The 26,256-nt window shown below is 31.6% G+C and overlaps 2 protein-coding genes across 3 annotated transcripts in view; both read left to right on the top strand.

The window, feature by feature from the left end:
• LOC139497846 (ankyrin-1-like) overlaps positions 1 to 14,798 on the top strand; it is a 40,182-nt gene extending 25,384 nt beyond the window's left edge. The window contains exons 6-9 of the mRNA XM_071286085.1: positions 2,658 to 2,709; positions 4,541 to 4,801; positions 9,070 to 9,519; positions 14,632 to 14,798. Of these exons, the coding sequence (XP_071142186.1) occupies positions 2,658 to 2,709; positions 4,541 to 4,801; positions 9,070 to 9,519; positions 14,632 to 14,798 (930 nt within the window). The remainder of the gene's footprint in view (positions 1 to 2,657; positions 2,710 to 4,540; positions 4,802 to 9,069; positions 9,520 to 14,631) is intronic.
• A 1,700-nt stretch (positions 14,799 to 16,498) lies between these two features.
• The window catches only part of LOC139499169 (uncharacterized), a 37,346-nt gene continuing 27,588 nt past the window's right edge, over positions 16,499 to 26,256 (top strand). The window contains exon 1 of one of the 2 annotated variants that reach the window (XM_071287855.1): positions 16,499 to 17,826. In XM_071287855.1, the coding sequence (XP_071143956.1) occupies positions 16,738 to 17,826 (1,089 nt within the window). In that variant the 5' untranslated portion in view covers positions 16,499 to 16,737. The remainder of the gene's footprint in view (positions 17,827 to 26,256) is intronic. The other variant, XM_071287854.1, reaches the window with a different exon arrangement.

The following is a 26,256-nucleotide window of genomic DNA, read 5'->3' as shown; positions in this document are numbered from 1 at the left end:
ATAGGTAGAGATAAACTATAAACAGCAATAATGTTCACCAAAGTAGGATTTACAAATAAGTCAACATGACTGAAATGGTCAGTTGACCCCTTTAGGAGTTATTACCCTTTGAAGTCAATTTTTAACCATTTTTCGTAAATCTTAGTAATATTTTACAAAAATCTTCTCCTCTGAAACTACTTGGCCAAATTAATCCAAACTTGGCCACAATCATCTTTTGGGTTAGTAGTTTGAAAAATGTGTCCGGTGACCCGGCCACCAACCAAGATGGCCGCCATGGCTAAAAATAGAACATGGGGTAAAATGCAGTTTTTAGCTTATAACTCAAAACCCAAAGCATTTAGAGCAAATCTGACATGGGGTAAAATTGTTTATCAGGTCAACATTTATCTGCTCTGAAATTTTTAGATGAATCGGACAACCAGTTGTTGGGTTGCTGACCCTGAATTGTTAGTTTTAAGGAAATTTTGCTGTTTTTGGTCATTATCTTGAATATTATTATTGATAGAGATAAACTGTAAACAACAATAATGTTCAGCAAAGTAAGATTTACAAATAAGTCAACATGACCGAAATGGTCAATTGACCCCCTTAGGAGTTATTGTTCTTTATAGTCAATTTTTTACAATTTTCATAAAATTTGTAAATTTTTACTAACATTTTCCACTGAAACTAATGGGCCAAGTTCATTATAGATAGAGATAATTTTAAGCAGCAAGAATGTTCAGTAAAGTAAGATGTACAAACACATCACCATCACCAAAACACAATTTTGTCATGAATCCATCTGCTTCCTTTAATATTCACATAGACCAAGGTGAGCGACACAGGCTCTTTAGAGCCTCTAGTTTCAATTACTAACTTAGTTTTGTATTTTCATTTAAGTATATTAATACATTAAAGGGGCACTGATACTAGCTGTCAAATTCATGTTCACCGTCGGATGTTAATCAAATTTTCATATTCTCATATTTGATTTATAACAATGTAAAACATTTATCCAAACTATTAAAAATCTAAAAAAAAAAGTTAAAAGGGCACGAGCATAAAAAATGTAGCTTCGTTGTGTGTGTAAATCAATCTAGACACCATCTAATTAACTATCGAGTTGACCTCTAAAGTCATTCTATGACCATCTAAGCGATGTAAACATAATTATAGATATACACAGATTAAGCAAACTTGTGCTTTTGAACTTTTTGAGGTCTATTTGATTCCATATTAAAGATGAAAAATAAATGTATATCATTGTTTTTACCTGTATAAGAATGTTTTTTTGTGGATGGAATCAGTCAATCAAATGAATTACCTTCAGTTTGTTTCACTTTCAATGTTGACATTATTTTCCTTTAAATAACTTTACACATACAAATCACGTGTTATTGATATCAAGCTCAGGGGTTAAATTGCAGTTCACATGAATACAGATTCCATGAGGTCGAATTATTCACTTGCAAGTGAATAATTCATAATCAATGTTATTTTAGCTTATTTTGACAAAACTGAACCATAAAAACAAATTAGTATTTCATTATTTGCATTTCATTAATGGTTGAGCCAAAAAAATAATATATTAGATTTTTTTTTATATATCTCCTAGCTAGTGCCCCTTTAACAGTACGATTGACAACTGTAATGATCAAGGTTCACTTAAACACAAAGGGTGGGACAATTATTGGAATTCCTAATGCCAATCATAGTTGACCAAATGACATAACATTAGTTTATAGAGAACATGGCAGTCCAATCAATACACAAACGTTGACCTCATTAGTATCTGATATCTCTGTCTTTGTGTTTAATTAAAACTTTCAAATACTAAATCATTGAAATCGGAAGTTCTTTAACAAAGTTATATACTTATGATAGGTTCATTTACGTATATATATCTTTTGATTTACACTGCATTTATCAAATGATCTTTAAATCTTGTTTGAAAGATGATTAAGAAAGGATTAATACATAATATATTTTTTTAAGAAAGGACCAACATAAAAATCTGTATCTGTAAAGAATACAATGGGTGTCTGTTTTTCTTGCAACATTTTAGCAATAATGATATGCTCTTTCATGTGTCGCTGATTTCGGTCTATATGCATATTCAACAAAGGACACTATAATTGTAGACAAGAAAATAGTTCATGATCCATATCTTTTTGATTTTGATTAAAACAGTAATATATATACCATTGAAAATGAACGGTTGACAAAAGGTAATTTTCATATCAATAATCTTAATATGATGTTTTTATTATATTGTCCAAATATTGAAACTTAAAAATGTTGGGGCAAATTCTTATTTAATTCATCGAAAAAATGTATTAATGTAGTTTCATTTATTTTCGTTGGTACCAATTTTCTTGGTTAAATGAAAACTTTGCATATTCGTTGTTTTGGCAAAGTCTGCAAACATTCCTTTGGAAATTTATAATATTCTGTATATTTTAATTAGTGGTACGCATGACATTCACATAAATTGGTATCCAACAAATAATAATGTGTTAAATTGCTGGAAGATAATGATTTGATATTTTGTATATACCATCACAATATACGAATCAAGTTCAGATTGTTTTCTGAACTAATGAGATTTTGCAGAGTTAATGCCCTTGTCAGTTGGTGAAACTATATTTACAATGCTTATTCCTCATTTTCAGACTGTCAAGTCAGAAAAATCTTCAGGTGTGAATGCTGGACTAGGGGTGGAAGGTAATTCTCTATATCTTCATTTCGTTAGTTTTAACTTTAGATGTTTACTCAGTGGAGGTTTACTAATTCAGTACTCCTTAAATTTACCGAGCGATACTCGAGTACTCGCTCGGGAAAACATCTCCAAAATTAAAACACAGTTATTCCCATTTTACGTTTAATTTGTCATTGTCTTATAGATGTTAAACTCTCAACAATATTACTTAGGTTCCTGGTCCCAGGAATTTTACCTCGTAATAAATTACTCATATAATGCATTTGTGCTAATTAAATATGTATACCCGCAATAATCTAATCAATTAATTAATAAACACCTATTGAAAAATTATTACTCAAACCACAGTAATTCCATGGGAATCGTAAAGAAACACATTAAATGATCAACAAAGGGGTGATGATAAGAACTTACTAATGCCTATAACCATATTTTTTGGGGGTTAAGATTTTACCTTCCCTGGATGAGCTCTTAATAACAATACTTTTTTTCTTAAGAATGCATCAACTATGATAAAAACCTAACCGTATAGCCGGCTTTAAAAGTTCCTGACGTAAAATAAGTATCCATTCAATTGATGAAACTAACAGCCTACTTTTCATGATTCATATGTCAATTGTGAGATTCTCATTGGAAGCATGCCACATCATGAATGATGTGAATTTTATTTGAAAATAAAACATAATTTAGTATTGCCTCAGTAGTGATGTTATCCAACAGATCCTGATAAATCATAAATGGGTTGTGACCCCCTTACATTTTAACCCCTTCCCATTTATGTATGTTTGTATGTACCTGTACCAAGTCAGGAGTTTGTACATCAGTGGTTGTTGTTTGTTGCTGTGTTACCTATTTGTTGTTCAATCATTTTGTATGCACTACCTACGATTTTAGATGGGCATTATGTTTTCTGGTCTGTGTGTCCGTCCGTTTGTCCATCTGTCCTGCTTCAGGTTAAAGTTTTTGGTAAGGCAGTTTTTGATGAAACTGAAGTCAATTCAACTTGAACTTAGTCATTGTTAGTACAAATGTTGCTAATGATATGATCTTTCTTATTTTGAAGCCAAAATAGACTTTTGACGGTCCAATGAACATAGAAAATGAAACTGAGAGTTTCAGGTTAAAGTTTTTGGTGAAGGTAGTTTTTGATGAAGTTGAAGTCTAATCAACTTGACACTTAGTACACATTTTCCTATGGTGTGATCTTTCTAACTTTTTTATGTCCCACCTACAATATTAGAGGGGCATTATGTTTTCTGGTTTGTGCGTCTGTCTGTTCTTCCTTCTATTGGTCTATCCGTTTGTTCATCTGTCCTGCCTCAGGTTAAAGTTTTTGGTGAAGCTAGTTTTTGATGAAGTTGAAGTCCAATCAACTTGAAACTTAGTACACATGTTCCCTATGGTATGATCTTCCTAATTTTAATGCCAAATTAAATTTTGTACCCAATTTCACGGTCCATTGTACATGGAAAATAATACTGCGAGTGGGGCATCCGTGTACTTTGGACACATTCTTGGTGTACATTAATTTTTACCGTTAGTTTTCTTGTTTAAATTTGTTCACATTTTTCATTTTGGGATTTTATTGCTTACTATGCAGTAAGGGCTTTGGTCATTGTTGAAGGCCTTACATAAACCTATACTTGTAAACTGGTGTGGCTTTTGATATCTTGTTAAGTCAGTTGTTTCATTGTCAATCATTCCACATCTTCTTTTTTATAAGTAATTAAAAACCTTTAAGCTGCGTATTAAATATAAACATACAATGAAAACAGGCACTTAAAAACTAGTCATATTTCATCTACTACAATAAAGTTATAATGTTATTTTTTGTAGATGATAAAGTTCCAACCGAAATCGAATTAATGGCTGACAAAAAGTCAGTTCCCTTGTACCTCAAATTACTTGAGTCAGGATCTGAGAAAAAGAGAGACATCCGTTTAGTTATAGTTGGGAAGAATGGTGCGGGAAAGACCTCATTGATTAAAAGATTGTTTTCTGAAGAGAATACAGATGTAACTAGTACAAATGGAATAGAAATTCACACAATAAAATGCAAAGCAATGTCTGATGATGGCATATGGAATAAGTTAGATGGTATGATATAAAATTTGAAACACATTTTGTTCTCCTTTCTTGGTAAAATAATGGATAGCACTTTAAGTTTCTAGTTAAGATATCATTTATGTTTTAGCAATGTCATCGAATTAAATTTGTTGCGGGATAAACTTTCAATGTAATTATTTGGAATCATTGGTCTGACAAGTTCCAATTCAATGCTACGAGGTCGTGAATCTTCATAAATAGTTTGCCAGGTTGGAAACTAGCTGAGAAGCGATTGTTTTTTGTTCATTTTTTGTACAATAAATAGGCCGTTAGTTTTCTCGTTTGAATTGTTTTACATTTGTCATTTCGGAGCCTTTCATAACTGACTATGCGGTATGGGCTTTTCTCATTGTTAAAGGCCGTATGGTGATCTATAGTTGTTAATTTCTTTGTCATATTGGGCACTTGTGGAGAGTTGTCTCATTGACAATTATACAAAATCTTTTTATACGGCTCTATAATGGTATCATGTTGTCGTCTGCGTCGTCCTCGTCCGAAGACACATTTAGTTTCCGGACAATAACTTTAGATTTAGTTAATGGATCTATATAAATTTTTACAAGAAGGTTAAATACTACTAAAGGAAGGTTGGGATTGATTGTGGGGTTATGGTCCCAATAGTTAAGGAATTAGGGGCCAAAAAGGGGCTCAAAATAAGCTAGTTATTTTAGTTTTCAAACAATAACTTGTGTTTAAGTGCATGAATCTCTATGAAATTTTACCACAAGTTTCCATACCATGAAGGGATTATTAGTAATGACTTAAGGGGGTTATGTAGCCTTTTCAATAGTCGTCTGGCGTGAAAAGGACGATAACTCAATTTTAGAATTTAATATTTTTGGAGACGGTCAATTTCCGGAATTCCATGCTTGATCATCCCGATTTTTTCTTTGGCCGTTGATAACAGAATTATTGCTGCATTCTTTGACAATAAGGTATATTTAACAAGGCAGTATTATCAATGTATTATCGTGGTATCAATATATGTTAGAAATGTTAGATACCTGAATTATTTGTAATTTTGGCGAGGACAATTCATCACGTCCCCTGAAAACATGATTTTGTAAAATATCACTTATCGGCATCTCCGGGCGGCAAGCCAGATTAATTTCCTGATAATCTTTACTACAGCATTCTGATTGTTGTTAATTGCTACATATTACCGCTTTTTTGTAAATCGATGTTTGTTTACATTATCAACAAATGTGAGTAACATTCTAGGTCGAGTTGTCGTTCGTGGTGTATAGTTTGTTCCAAACCATTGTTTGTTTCTGGTACAGGTTGGCAGTTGTTGCAACATAAACACATGTTATTTTCACTGTGTATGTGTGTTTTTTCTTTCTTTCTAATTAGTTATGATTGTTTATAAAAACAAAATGTTTTTAAATTCATTTGGAAGACAGGATTGTCATGTAATTGTTATTTCCCTTGTTTAAAAATAGAAATTGCGTGTTTCTATATTTAACGATTTGCATGACACTATTTAGTACATATTTGTTAAATAATATAGATATTGCTGTTTTGAATTCATTGTTAAAGAGAATTATATATGTTCTAAAATTCAATATTTGCATCGTTGCTTATCATTTATAACCTTTGTTGAAAGAATTTATCATTTTAGATAAGTTGTTTGAAAATATTGTTGGTTACAAACTTCCTTCTGTTGTTTGATTGAAAGCAGTCAATGGCGCTTTTCAAGGACTGCCAACGCTAATACTGTATATGGTTGGTAACAACATTGAATGATTGAGATGTTTATGAACTGACATTCAGTCCGACCATGGGAAGCTGTGCTCTGCCGGATGCGTGCTCAATTATTGGAGTCATTCAATGCTACATTTCTCTACTTTAGGTTTACATAATAAAAATTGTACTTATTGAAAAAAAATATATATTGTTTTCATTTATTTTATTTAGATAGCGCTATCACATTCGGCATCCATCGTATTTTTATTTATCAGTTGTCAAATTAGACCAATCTGTGGTCTGCATCCCCTGCATAATTTATCCTTTTACATACATGTCAGACCCCACTCCTTTATTTCTTTAATGGCTTTCAGTTATTTGATGGACACAGGGAATTGATTCCCAGTTCCCTCCCCAAACTCCTACTTCACTCCATATTCTGTTCCTCTGCACTTATTTTTTCATCAACAAGAATTATCCCTGTTTTATCAAACTTTTCTCATGATTAAGACCACCCTGCCTCAAGCTTTCATCCATCAAATTCTCATTTCTAGTCCTCTTATTCAACAGTTCCCATAATTCTGTCCAAACCCTTTAAAGTGTCCCAATGACTCGCACCCATTAACAACCCATCATTCGACAAATTATATTAAACAACCTGATTTGTCTCCTATATGCAAAAATTACGAGTCAGGTTTTTTTGCTTTAATATAAATGGCATTTTTTTTCACACATCTCGTTTTTGAACTCCCATGCGTATTTGTTACTATCAACTATATGGCATCAATGCACACAATTCAAACGATCTTTTCACAAAACCACAAAAATTGCATAGCAAATACATTCTCAGGATTTTTAATAAAGTTTACTTTGCGAGCATAAAGTGAGGAATTTATTATAAAACAATTTGGTAAATCAAAATAAATATCTAAAAGATGTTTTAAAAATAGACTATAGTGGATGAGCTACCCCTTCGTGTAACAAGATTTATCTCTCCTGGGATTTAAACACATTGAGATTGAGATTGAATTGTTTCCCTTTGATAACAACCAGTTCCAAAGCAAGATTATTTGTTTGATGATTTTTAATTGATTAACAATATTTTGATAAAGGAAAAGGATAATACTTTCAATTTCGAGGTCTCACAAAGGCTTTTTCACCTTCTATTCTAATTTTACATTAAAAACCCAAATTTAGATGAAAAGGCTAGGTTATGGCTCAAAATGTTTTGGAATTAGTGGCTAAAAATGGGGAATTAGGGGCAAAAAAGGGAAGACAATAACTTGTGTTTAAGTGTATGAATCTCTCTGAAATTATATCACAAGTTTCCATACCATGAAGGGATAGTTAGTAATGACTTTGGGGGGTTATGGATCTAAATGTTTTGGAATTAGGGGCAAAAAGGGGGAACAACTAGGTTTTTCTTGTCAGACAATTAAGACAATTTAAAAGCAGTGTAAGGGAGGTAATTCAAAAACAGTCAACATACAATGTTGGTATGTTCGCATTTACCTCCCTAACACTACTTGTAAATTATGTAAAAAGAAATGTCGTCCTTAATATGCATGAAATATTTGCCACTGGACGTTAAGCAACCAACAATCAATGTATAAAGAAATGTCAGGTTTTGGACTTATTTCAAAAAAGGGGGGTGGTTTTAGTTTACATTTTTTTCCCCAAATTTCTCAATTTTCAAATTTTTGAAAAGTTTGAAGAAGAAATCTTTAATTGCACAATATTGCATAATAGATTTGTAAGATCTTGACATTTGTTTTGTGTCAGAAACTCATATAATGTCAAGAATTTTATCACAATCCAAATTCAGAACTGTATTAAGCTTGAATGCTGTGTCCATACTTGCCCCAACTGTTCAGGGTTCAACCTCTGCGGTAGTATAAAGCTGCGCCCTGCAGATCACCTGGTTATTTATATATAGTACAATTGCGCATCAGGTCCATTACATTGGTACCATGTATGCAATTCAATGGTGATTTTCATAAAAAATAAGAATATGTAATCACAGGAGACAAATGGAGCAGATTTAAGAAACTATAGGTCGCCACACATCTTTCAACAACGAGCAAAACTAAACTTGTATAGTCAGCTACCCATTTCTTTTAGTTATTGGCTTAATAACCTTGAAGACTGCAACTGGTAAATAGAAAACTAACACTTACATCACATGGCTATATTTAAGTTTGACTTTTAAAGTAATATTATGATTCTTATTGCATGCTTATCTTTTATTTATATTTTTGAGGAATATCAATAGTATCATCAATTGTACCCGGTAGTTTGAAACTGTATTTACTAAATGAATTGATAATACGATAAGTGTAAATTATCCATCAGGTTTAGTGGGTAATAATATCAATATTCCAACTTACAAAAGAAACCCTGTCTACACGTTTGATAACTCTTCGTGTGTAATTTTGTAAGTTCAATTGTTTAAAAAAAAAGAAGAAAAATTGGATGGACAATATATTGGTAAATGTGTATTTATTATTCTATACTTTGATCTTACTTAATATTTCTCACATTTCTTTAATATTATTGTAATTTTCTAATGATAGGAACCACAGAAGAAACTGAAATTCATGCAAGACTTTTGAAACAATACAAAAAAACAATTGAAGCATCACTTGAACCATCAGTAGAAGAAGGAACACATAAAGATATAAGGGAAAACACATCATTGACCTGTTTTGAGGAGTCAAAAGAATCAGAGAAAGTAGCCTGGCAGCCTAAATTAATGACACCTTCAGTAACCATTGAATCTCTAGTTGAACATCCAGCTACCTCGCAGCAACGAAGTCCGTTATATGAACAGGCAGAACAGGATATTGAAGCCATGCTTAAATCTAATGTAGATCTACATGACGAAGAGGAGTACGCCACATTTTTGTTGTGGGACTTCGCAGGGGATAAAGAATTTTACCACACACATCAAACTTTTTTATCACCAGATGCAATTTATCTAGTTGTTACAAAACTCAATGAGGCTGACGATAAAAGTGCACAAGGTAATATGTCATATAGATCAATAAATAAGTTATACTGAAATTATACTTGACATTTTATTGTATTTTGTCTTATCTTTTATTGTCAAGAATGGTGTTAAAAGTTAAGACACAAAATATGTTAAACAATCAGTCATTCAGATGATTATGATAATAGTTTTTGTTTAAAAGACAAATTTACCAGTCACAAATATGTCATTATTCGGTTCGGTCGTGTATGTAACAATGTTTTAGATTTTAACGAGAGAAATTTATGTATTACTGAAAAATTATTACACCAGGGTTTTCGATATCACAAACTAGTCAAAAAATTTACTAAATTTTATCATCGGTATAAAGACATCATTCGTAAATATAGCTCAACATGCAGACTTCTTATACATTCAGGTATTTCACATCCAATTTTTTATGGAAATATTCTGTATCAAGCACAAAGGTGTCAGTATTCACCTCAGAAACTTACAAAACCTTTGAATAGACTTATTAAGAAGGGATATAATTACGATACTGTTGTCTAGTCATTAAAGATTGCATATTTTGGCGTTAATATTGAGTCACTGATAAGGTCTTTGCGTCGGAACTAAACACATTTATTCTAAAAACAGTTGTTGGCATGACACGGGTTATGTTCTTCTCATATATGTTATGATGGTATGATACTAAACCCCTAACGGGAAGGATTGTGCCTGATGTTCATATGATGAAATCATAATCTTTCAGTCAGTTTAATTGAAGTCTGGAGCTGGCATGTCAGTTAACTGCTAGTAGTCTGTTGTTATTTATGTATTATTGTCATTTTGTTTATTTTCTTTGGTTACATCTTTTGACATCAGACTCGGACTTCTTTTGAACTGAATTTTAATGTGCGTATTGTTATGCGTTTACTTTTCTACATTGGTTAGAGGTATAGGGGGAGGGTTGAGATCTCACAAACATGTTTAACCCCGCCGCATTTTTGCGCCTGTCCCAAGTCAGGAGCCTCTGGCCTTTGTTAGTCTTGTATTATTTTAATTTTAGTTTCTTGTGTACAATTTGGAAATTAGTATGGCGTTCATTATCACTGAACTAGTATATATTTGTGTAGGGGCCAGCTGAAGGACGCCTCCGGGTGCGGGAATTTCTCGCTACATTGAAGACCTGTTGGTGACCTTCTGCTGTTGTTTTTTTATTTGGTCGGGTTGTTGTCTCTTTGACACATTCCCCATTTCCATTCTCAATTTCATTATTGTATTCTACTGGTTAGAGGTTTCAAAGGTGACAAACTGGAAAATCTAAATTTTGTCTACAAATGTCATATGCCGAACCTGTTCATGGTTTTACCTCTTCTGTCATAACGAGATGTTCCCCCGAAGAGCATTTTATAACATTTATGGGCACGTTGAACATGTTGAACGATTATTTTTTTAACTTCTTTAAGCTCCTCTGGTCCAAATGGCCTAGTGAGCTTTTTTCATCACTGGTCATCCGTTGTCGTCGTCTGCTATATCTTCACCTCTGATTCTGCTGAACCAAATTTAACCAATCTTGTTTGACACGGCTGAAAATAGAACATAAGGGTTAAATGCAAGTATCGTCTATTATTTTAAATTCTGTTATCAATTAACATGAGTAAAATGTATAGAGTGTTTACCTTTTCCAATTGTCTAAATATGTCAAAACTGTTCGACGACTTCTCAGAGGAGCTATTGCCCTTACATGACAAATTTTACCATTTTTTTTCAGCATTGTCTATTATCTTGAAAACTATGATAGATAGAGAGAAACTTCCAAGTTGCAAATTGATCAGCACGACAAGTTCTAAAAATACATATGTATGGTTGAAATAACTTCTGATTAATTGCCCTTGATTAATCACAAGATATTATTCAAACAACCCACCCTGATGTACAACAAGTACACAAAATCATATGACAGTCAAAATTTTCTATTAAAATAAAGAAATAATTCCATTCTTTTTTCAGAACAAAAACAAAAGTCTGTGCATAATTTGATTTATCCTGGTTATTCATGTTTTAAAAGATTAATTATTTAGAGGCATTGAAAATGACAGATTTCAAATACCATTGCGTTATTTTTGGATAAAAAAAGAAATATTGGCATATTTAAATAATGCAATCACAAATTTTAATATCTTTTCTCCAATATATGTCAATATCTAAATTAAAAAAAACAAAACATTCTGATGTACAAAAATACTAAATTTTAAGGGCAGTTCATGATTGCCATTAAAAAAAGAAATAATTGCAATCTCATTCAACACAAACAAAATTTTAAGTTTCTTTCACCTTGTATTATTCAGGTCTTATATAAAATAACGTATAAAAAGGGATATATAATGATTGATTGAAAATGACATTGCATTATGTTTCAACTTTTGATTTTGCCATTTTATTAGGGACTTTCCGTTTTGAATTTTCCTCAGAGTTTATTGTTTTTATGGTTTTACTTTTTATATCTGATTTAAAAGGAGAAACATTTGAAGTTCTATGCAATGCAAACAAAATTGAGTATCTTTTCCTAACACTCATCTTATTTTATGAAGAGGAAAAAACAGTCCTGATTTACAAACTGTATGACAGTTGTTATCCATTTGTTTGATGTGTTTGTGCTTTTGATTTTGCCATTTGATTAGGGAACTTCCGTTCTGAATTTTCCTCGAGTTCAGTATTTTTGTGATTTAACTTTTTGTTGTGCCTTTTTAATAACCATTTTACTAGTTCTAATGTAGCAACAATAACTTTTAAAACTACATCAATCTTATGTTTTAATTAAGTGATTCTCTATATTTGATTTTCCGGCTGTTGTAGCAGCTCCAATTCGATATGAATGTCCCTTACATGAATGAGGATTATATTCACATATACCGGAAAAAATTTGTCTGTGGGCGGGTTTTGAAGTACTTGGGTTGCCAAACATGGTTATCTGCTGCGACGATTGCACCTTTTTGAATTTTATTAGGCCATTTGCGCTCTTTGTTGTCCAAATAAAGTTGTTTTAATACTGTTTTAGACCACCTTTTGTGGATGGTAAGCCTTAATTTCTGCAACCCGTCCCGGAACTTTACAGATTTTCCATAACCTATTGCGAGCTTCATTGTTATATGGATGTTGTCTATAACTTGAATGACGGTTACATCTGGTTAAACAATCCATAGTAGAGTGTTTGTATAACCGTAAATAGTCTGTTGTTATTTATGTATTATTGTCATTTTGTTTAGTTTATTTGGATACATCTTCTGACATCAGACTCGGACTGCTGTTGAACTGAATTTTAATGTGCTTATTGTTATGTGTTTGCTTTTCTACATTAGCTAGAGGTATAGGGGAGGGTTGAGATTTCATAAACATGTTTAACCCCGCCGCCTTTTTGAGGCTGTCCCAAGTCAGGAGCCTCTGGCCTTTTTTAGTCTTGTATTATTTTTAATTTTAGTTTTTTTGTACAATTTGGAGTTTAGTATGGCATTCATTATCACTGAACTAGTATATATATTTTTTAAGGGGCCAGCTGAAGGATGCATCCGGGTGCGGTAATTTCTCGCTGCATTGAAGACCTGTTGGTGATCTTCTGCTGTTGTCTGTTCTATGTTAGGGTTGTTGTCTCTTTGACACATTTCCCATTTCCATTCTCAATTTTATGATTCAAGTTCTCTAATTTTGGGGATTAGTGTTCCAATATTGAATATCAAGAAGTGTTTGGAAAAACGAAATACGCTCCCTTTAACTGCAATATTAAATCATGTCCAAGATCACAAAGTAGCATTGCGATTTGAGGAGGTAACTTCAGTTATACTGAAGAATATCGTAATCTTTCACAATAGTCTCAAGTTTTTTTTTAATTAATTATTTTGGTAAATTGTATAAAGAATTTTGTTGTAGATTTGTTTGTTATTCTGTGAAACTTTTTTAAATGTTATTCATATTTTTTAATGACGCGAACTCCTTTTAAAATTATTTATTAAACATACAGTTAGACTTCTGATTGTGGGCCCCGAGTTTTCAAGCTGGTCCAAATCAGGGTCCACAATTATCCTTTGTTTGATTTCAACAAAAATTAAATTGATGGGGTTCATTAAAATGCTGAATCTAACTATATAGTTAAATATTTTGGGTTTCTTTGTCAAATTGGTCTAATTGAGGTGAAAAGAATTACATTAAACTTTTGTTTGATTTCATCAAAACGTGAATTCTTGGGGTTCTTTGATATTCTGATTCTAATAATGCGCAACATATAGTGTTCATACTTGCTCAACTGTTACGGATTCGACCTCTACAGGAAATCTGGTTTGCTATCACTCTGACAGCATCTTGTTAATATTGATATTAATTAAATAAATTATTTTCTTCTCTATCTCTAGGAATCATATTTTCCTTATAAAACACCCAAATGGAGAAGTTCAGCAGGGTAAAAGGTCAAACAATGATAATTTGATTATACTTAATTGCAAGAAATCCGAATTGAATAGGCAGTCAACAAAATAAAACAATTAAATGATAACTAATGAGATAAGGCAATGAAGACAAATTATTTTACTTCATTTATTGCATACAAAACTAAAAAAACATTATCGAACTTTCTGCAATAATAGGTTATACCTTTGTGTGTGTGTATTGACAATACTTGCAGATCTTCCATTTGTATAATTAGAGCTACAGAAATCTTCAATACATTGTTTTAAAGTCATAGAGAAAACATGCATGTACTCTTTAGGTCAGTATTGGTGTCTTAACGTCTGTTTAATCCAACACATAATACAACAGATGTCTACTTTTGTAAAGAAAAAATGAACTTGCCCAATTTGACCACAAAGCGAAATAGAGTGTATAGTGCAAGAGATTATTTATTTTCTGAATGACATACATCATGTACATGACATATATTCTGTTGGTTGTAGATTTTTACCTTGTTATCAAAACAAAGACATCATGGTGGTTTACCAGTTGTTATATCAAAAACACAATGGAAATTGTTTGTGGTCAATAAAGCTCAAGTCTATGCGGTTTTTTTTGTCTTAAACTGAGAGAACCTCTGACAATTGGTTAATACACTACGTATACAACTATGGACCTTTATCTTAAGATATCAATATAAATCCTGATGTAAAATCATTACTTGTAGAGATGTTTCAGTTGTGGATGAACTCAATACATTGCTACAGCAGACTCAAAAGTAATAATGAGGAAGTGCAGAGGAAAGAAAATGATGATTACATTTATTCACCAGTAGTTCTTGTTGGTACACATAAAGATGAAGTTGTACTTACTAACGGAGAAGAGGTATTATGAAATATATACATATATATATAAAAGACAAAGAGGCAAAGAAAATATATTATCCTCAGGGATTTTTATATTAAAAAATCTCATCACTCAACATTTTTTCATATATACTGCATGAAATTGCTATAAAGAACTTGGTTAATGTTTTAAATAAATAAAAATTTGCAAATCAAATGCTATCATCTCTCCATGTCAAGTATGTTACTATTCCTGCTTAAAAAGCTTCAAATAATAATGCTATGTATTTAAATCGTGCTACTGTGGATGTCTTGTAAGAGAATACAAGAAATATATCATAAGGTTTTTCATAGCTTCAATGCACATTATATTGAATAGTATATAGGAGTACTTATTCTGTTCGTATTGGAATCCTACATTTTACAAAACAGTTGACAAAAATTTGAAAGCATTTTATTAGTACCCCCTGCTTGACTTAGTAATTGCCTGAAATTTTGGACAATAATGTGCATTGATATATTAGTTTATTCTCACACCTTTTTTAAAATGCTTTTACTCAAATTATTTCCTTATTGATACAATACATCTATGATTATAAATTGTCATGATTAAAAAAAGAACACTCAATGATGTAAGCTTTAATTGGAATCAAGTCCAGTATTAATTCACACCAGTTACGTTTGTATATCATGAACTGTTACATAATATATCATGACCTGTTACATAATTATTTAGTCAAAATTTATTACACACCTTATTAAATACACAAATTCTTGACCTGAATAGTAAACACAAATGAGATCTGATCGGCTACATCGTCATATGTCTCTCGTAAGGTAAGTATACGGTTTTCCGCCACTATAGCGGACATTTGTCTTTTTATATTGGAACTCAGACTTACTCATAAACAAATCTTGGTCCTCTAGATGATCATGTTACCGACGTGGAAAAGATTTTTTGTCAATCACATTATGTTAATATTGTTCTGAATTTGATTCCTAGCGTCATAGTGAATCTTTAAGTAAGTAAATATAAAAAAAGACTTAGGAGTTTATTTACGTGAATGCATATTATTTATCCTCGTATATAGTAACTATTTATTATATTTAAATTACAGTATTTGTGATAAGCCAAATGGGCTGGAATTATCACGATGGAAACATCAGGGTTTTTCAAGAGTAAAGAGAGATATACAAATCATATGAATACACAGAATTTCAATCCAATTAATCATTTGCCTTCATGTTAAATTTTTACTTGTTTTTACTTGCTAAAAGCGTGTAATGTATGTATAATCTCTGTTTGAAAACTGGGAAAATTAATATTTTGTTACTGTAAACTTAAAAGCTCGATGATTTGAATAATCTTAACTGACAGAACTATATAGTATTAAAAGAGGAGCGAAAGATACCAGATGGACATTCAAACTCATAGATCAAAAATAAACTGACAACACCATGGCTAAAAAGGAGAAAAGGCAAACAGACAAATAATTATAGTACACTTTATGGAATACAACAAAACACTTACTTATAGGATTTTTTTCATTGGACATGCTGGTGATTATTTGTATCAATAAATTTCTTGTTATTACATGTATTAAGAACAATAATCTAAATTCCGTTATAATTAAACATTTCAATAATTGGATGATCTATAATGAAAAACATGTGATTATCAATTTAAAATAAATCAATAGAATTGTTATTTTGCTTGATTATTATTTGAGTATATATAACCATATCTGAAATGTGCTATCATGCTAATACTTATCAAGTTTATTGCTATATAGACTAAATATATCACATACTTTATATTGAAGATTGAGGACAGATGCAGAGCTTGCCTTGATAGATATGTCCAAGATGTGTCAGAAGATGCGCTAAAACATTTATCAAAAGAGTATGAATACTTCATTTCAAATACAGAAGATGACTCTGGTGTATTCAAGAAAATACGACAAAATCTCTTAAACTTAGCCAAAACAATGAAAACATGGAATATGGACTATCCAGCTAAATTTATTCAGTTGGAAAAATGTCTTCAACAGAGGAAGAAGAAGTTACCAATCATTGAATTTCGTGAACTTAAAGACATTTCTACTAAAACTCAAAAGCCACTTTCTCACAAAGAACTTGAGTTTTTCTTGGAATTTCACCACGAAATGAGAACTTTAGTATATTTTGAAGATCTTTCTGATTATATTATATTAGATACACAGTGGTTGTCTAATGCTTTCAAATGTATTATAACAGCAAAGAAATTCCAATCAGATGCAAGTCGGCATCTTGTTAAAGATAAATGGGATGATTTGAATGACAGAGGATTATTACATAGTGTGGTTTTAGAAAATATATTAGACAGAAATAAGAACATTTTTGAATTTGACGAAGAGCAACCCAATGATATGCACAAAGATAAGCACAAAGATCATGTCCTGAAAGTCATGGAAAAATTTGATATCATCATACGACCAAAAACATCAAACCATGTTGCTACTGATGAGATGCCTTTGTACTATGTACCATGCATGGTAAAAGAAGAACCTGGAAAGGACATATATGAAATGTTTAATGTGACAAAAGATACATGTAGGATATCTACTTGGTTGTGTTTCCAGTTTAGCTTTTTACCACCACATCTAATGAATCATTTAATTGCTTCTCTAAGCCGGAATTATGAAGTTGCAGAAGTGGGTGTTACCAAACAACAGCAAAGTAAAATTGCTCTTTTCAAAAACATTGCTGTCTTTGAGTTACAGAAGAATAAAAAGTTAACTAAATTACTTGTTACGACATTCCGAAATATTATTCAGATACAAGTTTGGGATTTTGAGGCAGAAATTAAAGCTGGACAGTTCAAATTCATTGCCGACTTTATTTCACTGGAAATAAACAAAATAATACATACACGATTCAAGATGTCAACTGTAGGATTTTCAAAAAAGTGGGATTGTGGTTTTAAAAAGCCGGGGTGTATGACAGAATCGAGGAACTTTGATATTGTTGGAAAATATTACTGTACAACATGTCTTGAACCACACACCTTCACTGATGAATGGTCAAACCAGCCAAAGGTAAGTTATAATTTGATTATGAAGACATCTGATTTGCAATTAATGCAAAATACTGTTTTGTCCCCATGTGACATGTTGCGGGGACCAAAAACTATTGATCGTGCATATATCTGTCTGTAAGGTTTTGTTATCGCAATCACATGTATAATTCTTGACAAATATGTAATTTGTTATGAAATATTTTTCAAAGATAAATAACAGCCATGTCTCGGACAAGTTTATTTTAAAAGGTGTATTCCCCTTTGATAAATTAATAGTATTTAAAATGGCATCATCGTATTTTTCTCAAGCCTTCATTTTTTTTATTGTAAAATGTTTTAAACATTAAAAAAACAGAAGCTTTTTTAAGTTATTGCAATAGGAAAGATCAATTAAGTGCAAAGTGGGGCATACGATATATGTTCTTGTATCATGTCTTAAGGTTGCATTTCTGTAAATATTGATGCATTTTCCCATAGGAACTCTTTTAATGGCTAAAACTGTTCCATTTTTACAATGAAGTTTTGAAAAAAATCTTATCCAAAAATTAAAAGTTCATATATATGTAACAGGTCGGGACCACTACCTTATATGGAAATGCATAAATTAGCATACTTATGTTCTCTCACATGTAATTGTTTATTTACATGTGATGCAATTTATTTTTACCTAGGTTTTTGACCAATCCACTAAATGTGTCACAATGCATGATGGACTACTACGTGTTTACAATCAACCAAGAACACGTGTTATTTACTGAAATACAACACATTTTTTCGTGCAATGCGGGATTCACAATTTCGCTTATTTTTTCATTTTGTGTATCCTCATTTATAGTTCGTGATATAAAGTATTACTTCCATGCTCAGATTAACGAAGAGTTGTTTCTATGCGAAGAAAAAAGGGTTTGAATTAACCGATATATATAGCCATTAACATGTTTGATGATAGTACAGAGATTTCATGTATTTGTCCACCAGAAGCAACGAAACAACAGCGAAAAAACACAATTACCCATGAGACAAACTTACTGGTGTAAAGTAAGCCGTCGATAAAATGCAGCCAGTGCTGATATTCAAGAGTACAGCAATGTTCGTATAGATAATTAAAGGCAAATGTGGGATCCTTGAATTTTGTGTTCGTAAAAAAGGAGAATAAATATTTACATACATGGCAGTGTTAACAAAATCTATTAGTATTTTTGTTGGTCACATTTCAGTGTATGGGACTTCTAAACTGTTCCCTTTTTTTTTAAGGTAGTGAAGTCCGCAACTGTAGTTTCAGTTTGTTCTTTTTTTAACGGGCTCAGACATTTGCCAAACTGAATGAAATCATTACAGCTGATTTCTTAAACCTGCAAAGTAAAACTTTTGTTGGCTTGCTTGCTTTGTTTGTATAGTTGTTTATACAAGCTTTGAAAATAAGATTGACGTCTTTAAACAATTGTATATCTATAGGCATAGTTTAACTTGTATATTATATATTTTGTACAACATGCACAATATACAAACAAAGCAAGCAAGCTAACCAAAGTTTTGCTCCACATGCATTAGGAAATAAGCTGTAATGATTTTATCCATATCTATGTGCGACAAGGTGGAAAATTTGATATGTTTTGTGAAAATTGAAGCGTTGGATCTATAATAAAAAAGAAGATGTGGTATGATTGCCAATGAGACAGCTGTCCACAAGAGACCAAAATGACACAGAAATTAACATTTATAGATCACCGTACGGCCTTCAACAATGAGCAAAGCCCATACCGCATAGTCAGCTATAAAAGTCCCCGATATGACAATGTAAAACAATTCAAACGAGAAAACTAACGGCCTTAATTATATTAAAAAAAAATGAACGAAAAACAAATATGTAACACATAAACAAACGACAACCACTGAAATACAGGCTCCTATACAATATTTCTTTTTTTGATGGGATAGATTTCTTGTCCTTTTATATATTTAATTGGGCCTTTTTTTTTTTTTTTTGGATTGTTTTACACAAGTAATTTTTGGGTCATTAATAGCTTACTTTTCAGCATTGGACCTATGACTGCTTACTTTACTAAATTATGTTTTTGTTGGAAAGATGTCTCATTTGGCACTCATACCTCATCTTCCTATTTCTATATACAAAGCACGTTTTAGAAAAAAAAATAGGTAATATGGCACCCACTATGATCCAGAGACTTTTAATATTGGAGATATTTTACATATGTCAACAGGACAGCAGCCGAACGATAAAAAAACCTCTGAGGTATATTTTGTGATAAAATTAGCAACAAACGGATATTATCGATGGATGAAACTATAAAAAATGTATTGAGCTATATACCGTACCCGCTCAGTGGCGGATCCAGGGGGCGGGGGTTCCGGGGGATGGACTCCCTTTTTTTTTGGACGATCAGTGCATTTGGATGGGGACATGTAGTTGGAACCCCCTCCACTTTTGTCCAGGGTTAGGACCCCCCTTTTAAAATGGCTGGACCCACCCCTGCCACTTTCATAACACTTCTTTTTAGAATACTGAATATCATGATGTTCTTACTATTAGTTCAGGTCCTGATAAAAAATAAATACACATTCAGTACAGAAAGAAGTGTTTCAATGAAAGTTTCGTGTTTTTCTAGGCAGAAATGATTTTGCAATGACATTATGCAGGTTTAAAAGAGCTCAAATGATTTTCTTACTGGACAGTGGTCACCTCATTGGATATTTCACTGTCATGTCGTGAAATTAATGCAGGTTCAGTTCATAACTTATAACAATGCACAAAACCAGACTTCAACTACTTTTGCAAGGCGAAAAAGAAAGTCGAATCGTGAAGCCAATAAACAATATTTTTTTAATCTGAGCATGCAAATTGAAGATTACGTTATACATTTTACATTAAATATATTTGCAGAATAAAAACTTTGGTAATGAGACTCCCAGACAATATATTAATTGACTGTTTTCCCACTAATTCCACGTATTTAAAGTAGTAGTTTACTCGTAGTAGCCCACAATGCATTGTAGTTCATTGAGTCGATTGGTCAGTTTTTCAAGGCCATATTGGCCTTGTGTTTTGGAAATTACTATGCAAATATATTCTGACGTCAGAAAATCTAGAGTTCTCGACCTGTGTAATGGTGGTCACTTTGTTTACTTGTCTATATTCTATTTATTTGGGGATATTGGTTAACTTTAGAATTACTTATAGTTCCGTAACTCTTTCTTCCGAGACCGGCCATGAAATTATCCTTGTCGGGACTTCCTGTTCTGGCACGTGCCCGGCAGGGCTCGTTGTCCATAGGAACTATAAGTATGACGTCACTCACCGGGTTCTGGGCAGTCTACACTAAGGATTTGAAATGAGCAGACGCTCATACTTTGGCTTGCGATGGAACCTTTATTTATACAAGTAGACTAGCCACCACCGTATATTTATTTATGTAAACTTATGTTCAACCATTTATATGTCTTTAAAATAAACATCTTGTTTATATTTACGTAGTTTTACGTACTTTGTCCAATATCCCAGAACTTGGGTAGACAACGGGAAAACGAAGCCAGTGGAAACTTCCACTCCCGTTACATATATATATATATGCACTACAATTTTTTTCAAAGGTCAAAATATAGGGCTGTGCGGCATATTTTCAACGTTTATATGCATATAAACTGGTAACATTCCCAAGATGCAACACAGAGAGCATTCCTGGGAACCAGTATGTAAACATAATTTAATATTCTAGATATCCCCAAAAGAGGCATGGTTTCAGAAACAGCTGTGTTTACAAAGTGCAACCTTAATGACTACACAAGACATGAAATGTTGGGCTTTGTTTTTTTTAAATGTGTGGATGTTGTACAAGCCTATCGAAAATATCATAATCAACTTGTCATACTTATGGTTTCTTAAAAGTGTTTCAATATTTTGACAATTCCATCAGTTTTTAGTTTATTCTTTTTTCTATTCAGTACAAGGAACTGCCAAATGACTTCATATTTCTTCATTGTAACAATTTGTAAGTGTTGTCTATGAGTAAGCGGTAAACCACTGGAAAAATAGAATATCAAACACCAAAACCACTTACCGGCTAACCAGATTTTTTTTTCTTTATATATGAAATAATCTTATTTATTTTGAATTTCAGAATTATCATCATGCTATTTAATAGAGCACATGATTTATCTAGTATATTGATTACTATGATTGTTAAATTTGAATGAATTTCAACTTAACTAAATTAATAAGCACACAATAAACTTGCACCTAAACAACCTGTCCATCAGCTCAGGACAAGATTTACAGTAAACATGACTAACGTAAATCTAATTTAATTTATTACTTTTCAATCTATTTAGTTAAAGATCTTTCTTAAAAACATATGTATTTTTTCAAATCATAAGACTATTCAGAAAAAAATTCTGTTGGTCAAATAAGTAATAACTAATATAAAAACTTTAGAATAAATTACAGAAAGTATGTGATATCAATATTTGAACATTAAATATAACATGTATAATTTTACAATTTATATTATTAAACATAAATCCTTATCATTAACACCATAAAAGTACATGTAATTGAAATGTAATTCAAAAGTAATTGAGAATTACATGCTTTTTTGTGATACGATTGCTTTCAAGCAATCTGTAGACTTTTACCGTTGACTCGGGGCTCATTCCCTCACGTCAATCGTTTTATTCTAAACATTCAGCAACATCTCAGATTCTTATGATTGTCTTGCCTTAAAAGGTAAAAACAAGCAAAAGGATTGAACATAAACAACTTTCATGTTACGTTCTTCTCATAACCTTCATGTTTGATTTTTCCCTTGACTTATATGCGTGTTTTTAACAACATGGAAAATCAGAATTAAGCAGTATTTATATTTAGTGTTTTTATAAATTTAAAAACACGTCTGAGGGAATCCCCACGTTTTGATAAATGCGAGTTCTCTGAATTCCGATAGTTCTATCATATAAGAACTGAAGTGAAGTTTTTCTATATTTTACCGTTATGAAACAGATACTGTACTCTCATAAAGAAATGGAGATCCATTCATCATATCATTTAATAAACGTTCTTGTTCCAAATCCCAAGTCACGGGTTTGTTTATGTATGAACGGTCTCACTAATTAGCGACAAGAAGAATTTTAGCGACAGGAAGCGTCAATAAGCGACAAGAAAACATTTTTTTTTATTAAAATTACTTTTTCCAAATAAATATTAATAGAATATGCAAAAGAAAACAATTTCAACGACAGGAAAGTTAATATTGATAGAAAAAAAATGAAACTTAGATCTAATTCAGTTGCTACATTTATTTACATGATATTTTATTAGGTATAACAGCAAGTATTACGTTTACCCTGTCGTATTACAGTATTACTTTTACTTGTGTTTTAAAACAATAATATATTTATCTTAAAATATTTGTGCATCATTAACACAACACATGGATATTTGGAATAGTAGTTTATTAAGCCGGTCTGGACCAGTGTCCATAACGGACGGTCTCTCTATACAGTAAAATACATCAGTATATCTATATATACAGAATATAAACAGTGTCAAGGTTTCTATTAATTTGACAATTATAGTCTTAAATCAAAAGATACAGGGATGAATAAACCACTGGAAAAATAGAATATCAAACACCAAAACCACTTACCGGCTAACCAGATTTTTTTTTCTTTATATATGAAATAATCTTATTTATTTTGAATTTCAGAATTATCATCATGCTATTTAATAGAGCACATGATTTATCTAGTATATTGATTACTATGATTGTTAAATTTGAATGAATTTCAACTTAACCAAATTAATAAGCACACAATAAACTTGCACCTAAACAACCTGTCCATCAGCTCAGGACAAGATTTACAGTAAACATGACTAACGTAAATCTATTTTGAACAGCTGTAAACAGGTATAATGTCAATGCATTATTTGACTTCGATTTAAATGTTAGACCCTGTTAAAACTTGTAAAAAGATCGATTGTTCCTGAGATTGATCGAGATCTATCGAGAAAATATTGATCTTTAGTCTAGTGTTAACGGGAAAGATCGATCTTCTATCGATTTTTAACAATCCACTTCCAGAGGTGGTTTTAAAGAAAATCAATCTTATTTGAAACAATCTTTTTTCGAGTGTAGACGCTACGATCTCGATCGATCTTTTTCAGGTGAATATTAAATTTAGATATAAAAATAAATCTACGCATGTTCGGCAGCAAAAACACACAGGTTCAAAAACAATGAAAAGATTTTTGCCGTGAAGTTTGCAGACACATCATACAACCACATGTTGGGTTGCTGCCCCAAAATTGATAAAAATTTTAGGAATCTTTAACAGGTTTTGGTTATTATCTTGAATTTGATTATACATGTTATAGATAGATATACATTCTAAACAGCAAAATTGTTCAGAAAAATTCAATAACAGATTTAAGTCAAACATGGCAAAAATTGTCAATTTTATTTTTAGATTTTTAATTGTTTAGCAGAGTAAGATTTAGAAATAGTACACACATGACACACATGACCAAAATGGTCAATTGACCCCTATTACCCAGACTTGGGGTCAATTACATTGAAATGTAATGAATTAAATTACACATTACATTGTAAAAATGGTCAATTACACTTATTACACATTATACAGTTTTTGAAATGTAATTAATTAAATTGTTTTTTATTTTTTAAAATGATCACCCCTGCACACAAACAAATCGTGTGGCAAAGCATTTTGTTTGTTTTCCTTGATTCCGAATTATGTAGACGCTTCAATGCAAAAATACCTTGATTTAAAACGCTCGTTGCCTACAGCATCGGAAAGGTATCACCAAAACCCAACGCTCTTTGACTACAGCATCAGAAAGATATCACCAATAACCAACATAGCAAAATAAAAATAGTGGACAAGAATAATGAGAATGGCCAATAAAATGTTTCGGGTTGCGGTGATTTTACCGGGTCGGTCGGGTGATGGGAAACAAACAATACTTTCTTTTTGGCCTAACCAATCTTATATATGCATGTATAATGTATGTGTAAAATATTCATGTAAACATAGTTTAAGCGTTGCATTTGATAATCATGAGTAATTTTAATGTTTCGTCATTTAGTCTGCATCTCTCTGGTCTGTACACTTTGACAGTCATTCTCAAAAGTATTTCTGTAGGAGCTAATGTGGGATATATCGCTTGATTAGAACATGGAGGTATTATACTTCAATAATCAGTAGATGTGTTGATAGAAGAGGAAATTAGTTCCTATTAACTTGCCAATACATTAAGGGGTATTTTGATATCTCAGAACTGAAGTTATTTAAATAATACATAGCATAAATAAATTAAAAAAAAATTACTTTATAATTATTAAAAGGTATGCTTGTCACAACATTGAAAATAATTTTGAGTACAAACAATGTATATATAACAATGTATAATGTCTATATCTTAACAATATTTTGCTAATAAGATAAAATACATGTAATAATGGCATTGCCCCTGGACATTTTAATCTGATTAATTACTGTTTGTTTTTACAGCTGTTATTTTTTATCTCTATAATCCTTTTGTGTATACTATAATTTGACAAAATGATTGTGTGCAGTAAATTTAAATTCAAAATTAACTTTCATAAAGACTTTTCACACATTTTTTTGTTTTTGTTTAACATGGTGATTTATTACTTTTCAATCTATTTAGTTAAAGATCTTTCTTAAAAACATATGTATTTTTTCAAATCATAAGACTATTCAGAAAAAAATTCTGTTGGTCAAATAAGTAATATAAAAACTTTAGAATAAATTACAGAAAGTATGTGATATCAATATTTGAACATTAAATATAACATGTATAATTTTACAATTTATATTATTAAACATAAATCCTTATCATTAACACCATAAAAGTACATGTAATTGAGAATTACATGCTTTTTTGTGATACGATTGCTTTCAAGCAATCTGTAGACTTTTACCGTTGACTCAGGGCTCATTCCCTCACGTCAATCGTTTTATTCTAAACATTCAGCAACATCTCAGATTCTTATGATTGTCTTGCCTTAAAAGGTAAAAACAAGCAAAAGGATTGAACATAAACAACTTTCATGTTACGTTCTTCTCATAACCTTCATGTTTGATTTTTCCCTTGACTTATATGCGTGTTTTTAACAACATGGAAAATCAGAATTAAGCAGTATTTATATTTAGTGTTTTTATAAATTTAAAAACACGTCTGAGGGAATCCCCACGTTTTGATAAATGCGAGTTCTCTGAATTCCGATAGTTCTATCATATAAGAACTGAAGTGAAGTTTTTCTATATTTTACCGTTATGAAACAGATACTGTACTCTCATAAAGAAATGGAGATCCATTCATCATATCATTTAATAAACGTTCTTGTTCCAAATCCCAAGTCACGGGTTTGTTTATGTATGAACGGTCTCA

Source organism: Mytilus edulis, chromosome 12, assembly GCF_963676685.1.
Source record: "Mytilus edulis chromosome 12, xbMytEdul2.2, whole genome shotgun sequence".
Classification (NCBI taxonomy): domain Eukaryota; kingdom Metazoa; phylum Mollusca; class Bivalvia; order Mytilida; family Mytilidae; genus Mytilus; species Mytilus edulis.
Note: the sequence above shows the minus strand (reverse complement) of the source record. Positions and strands in the feature narration are given on the sequence as shown.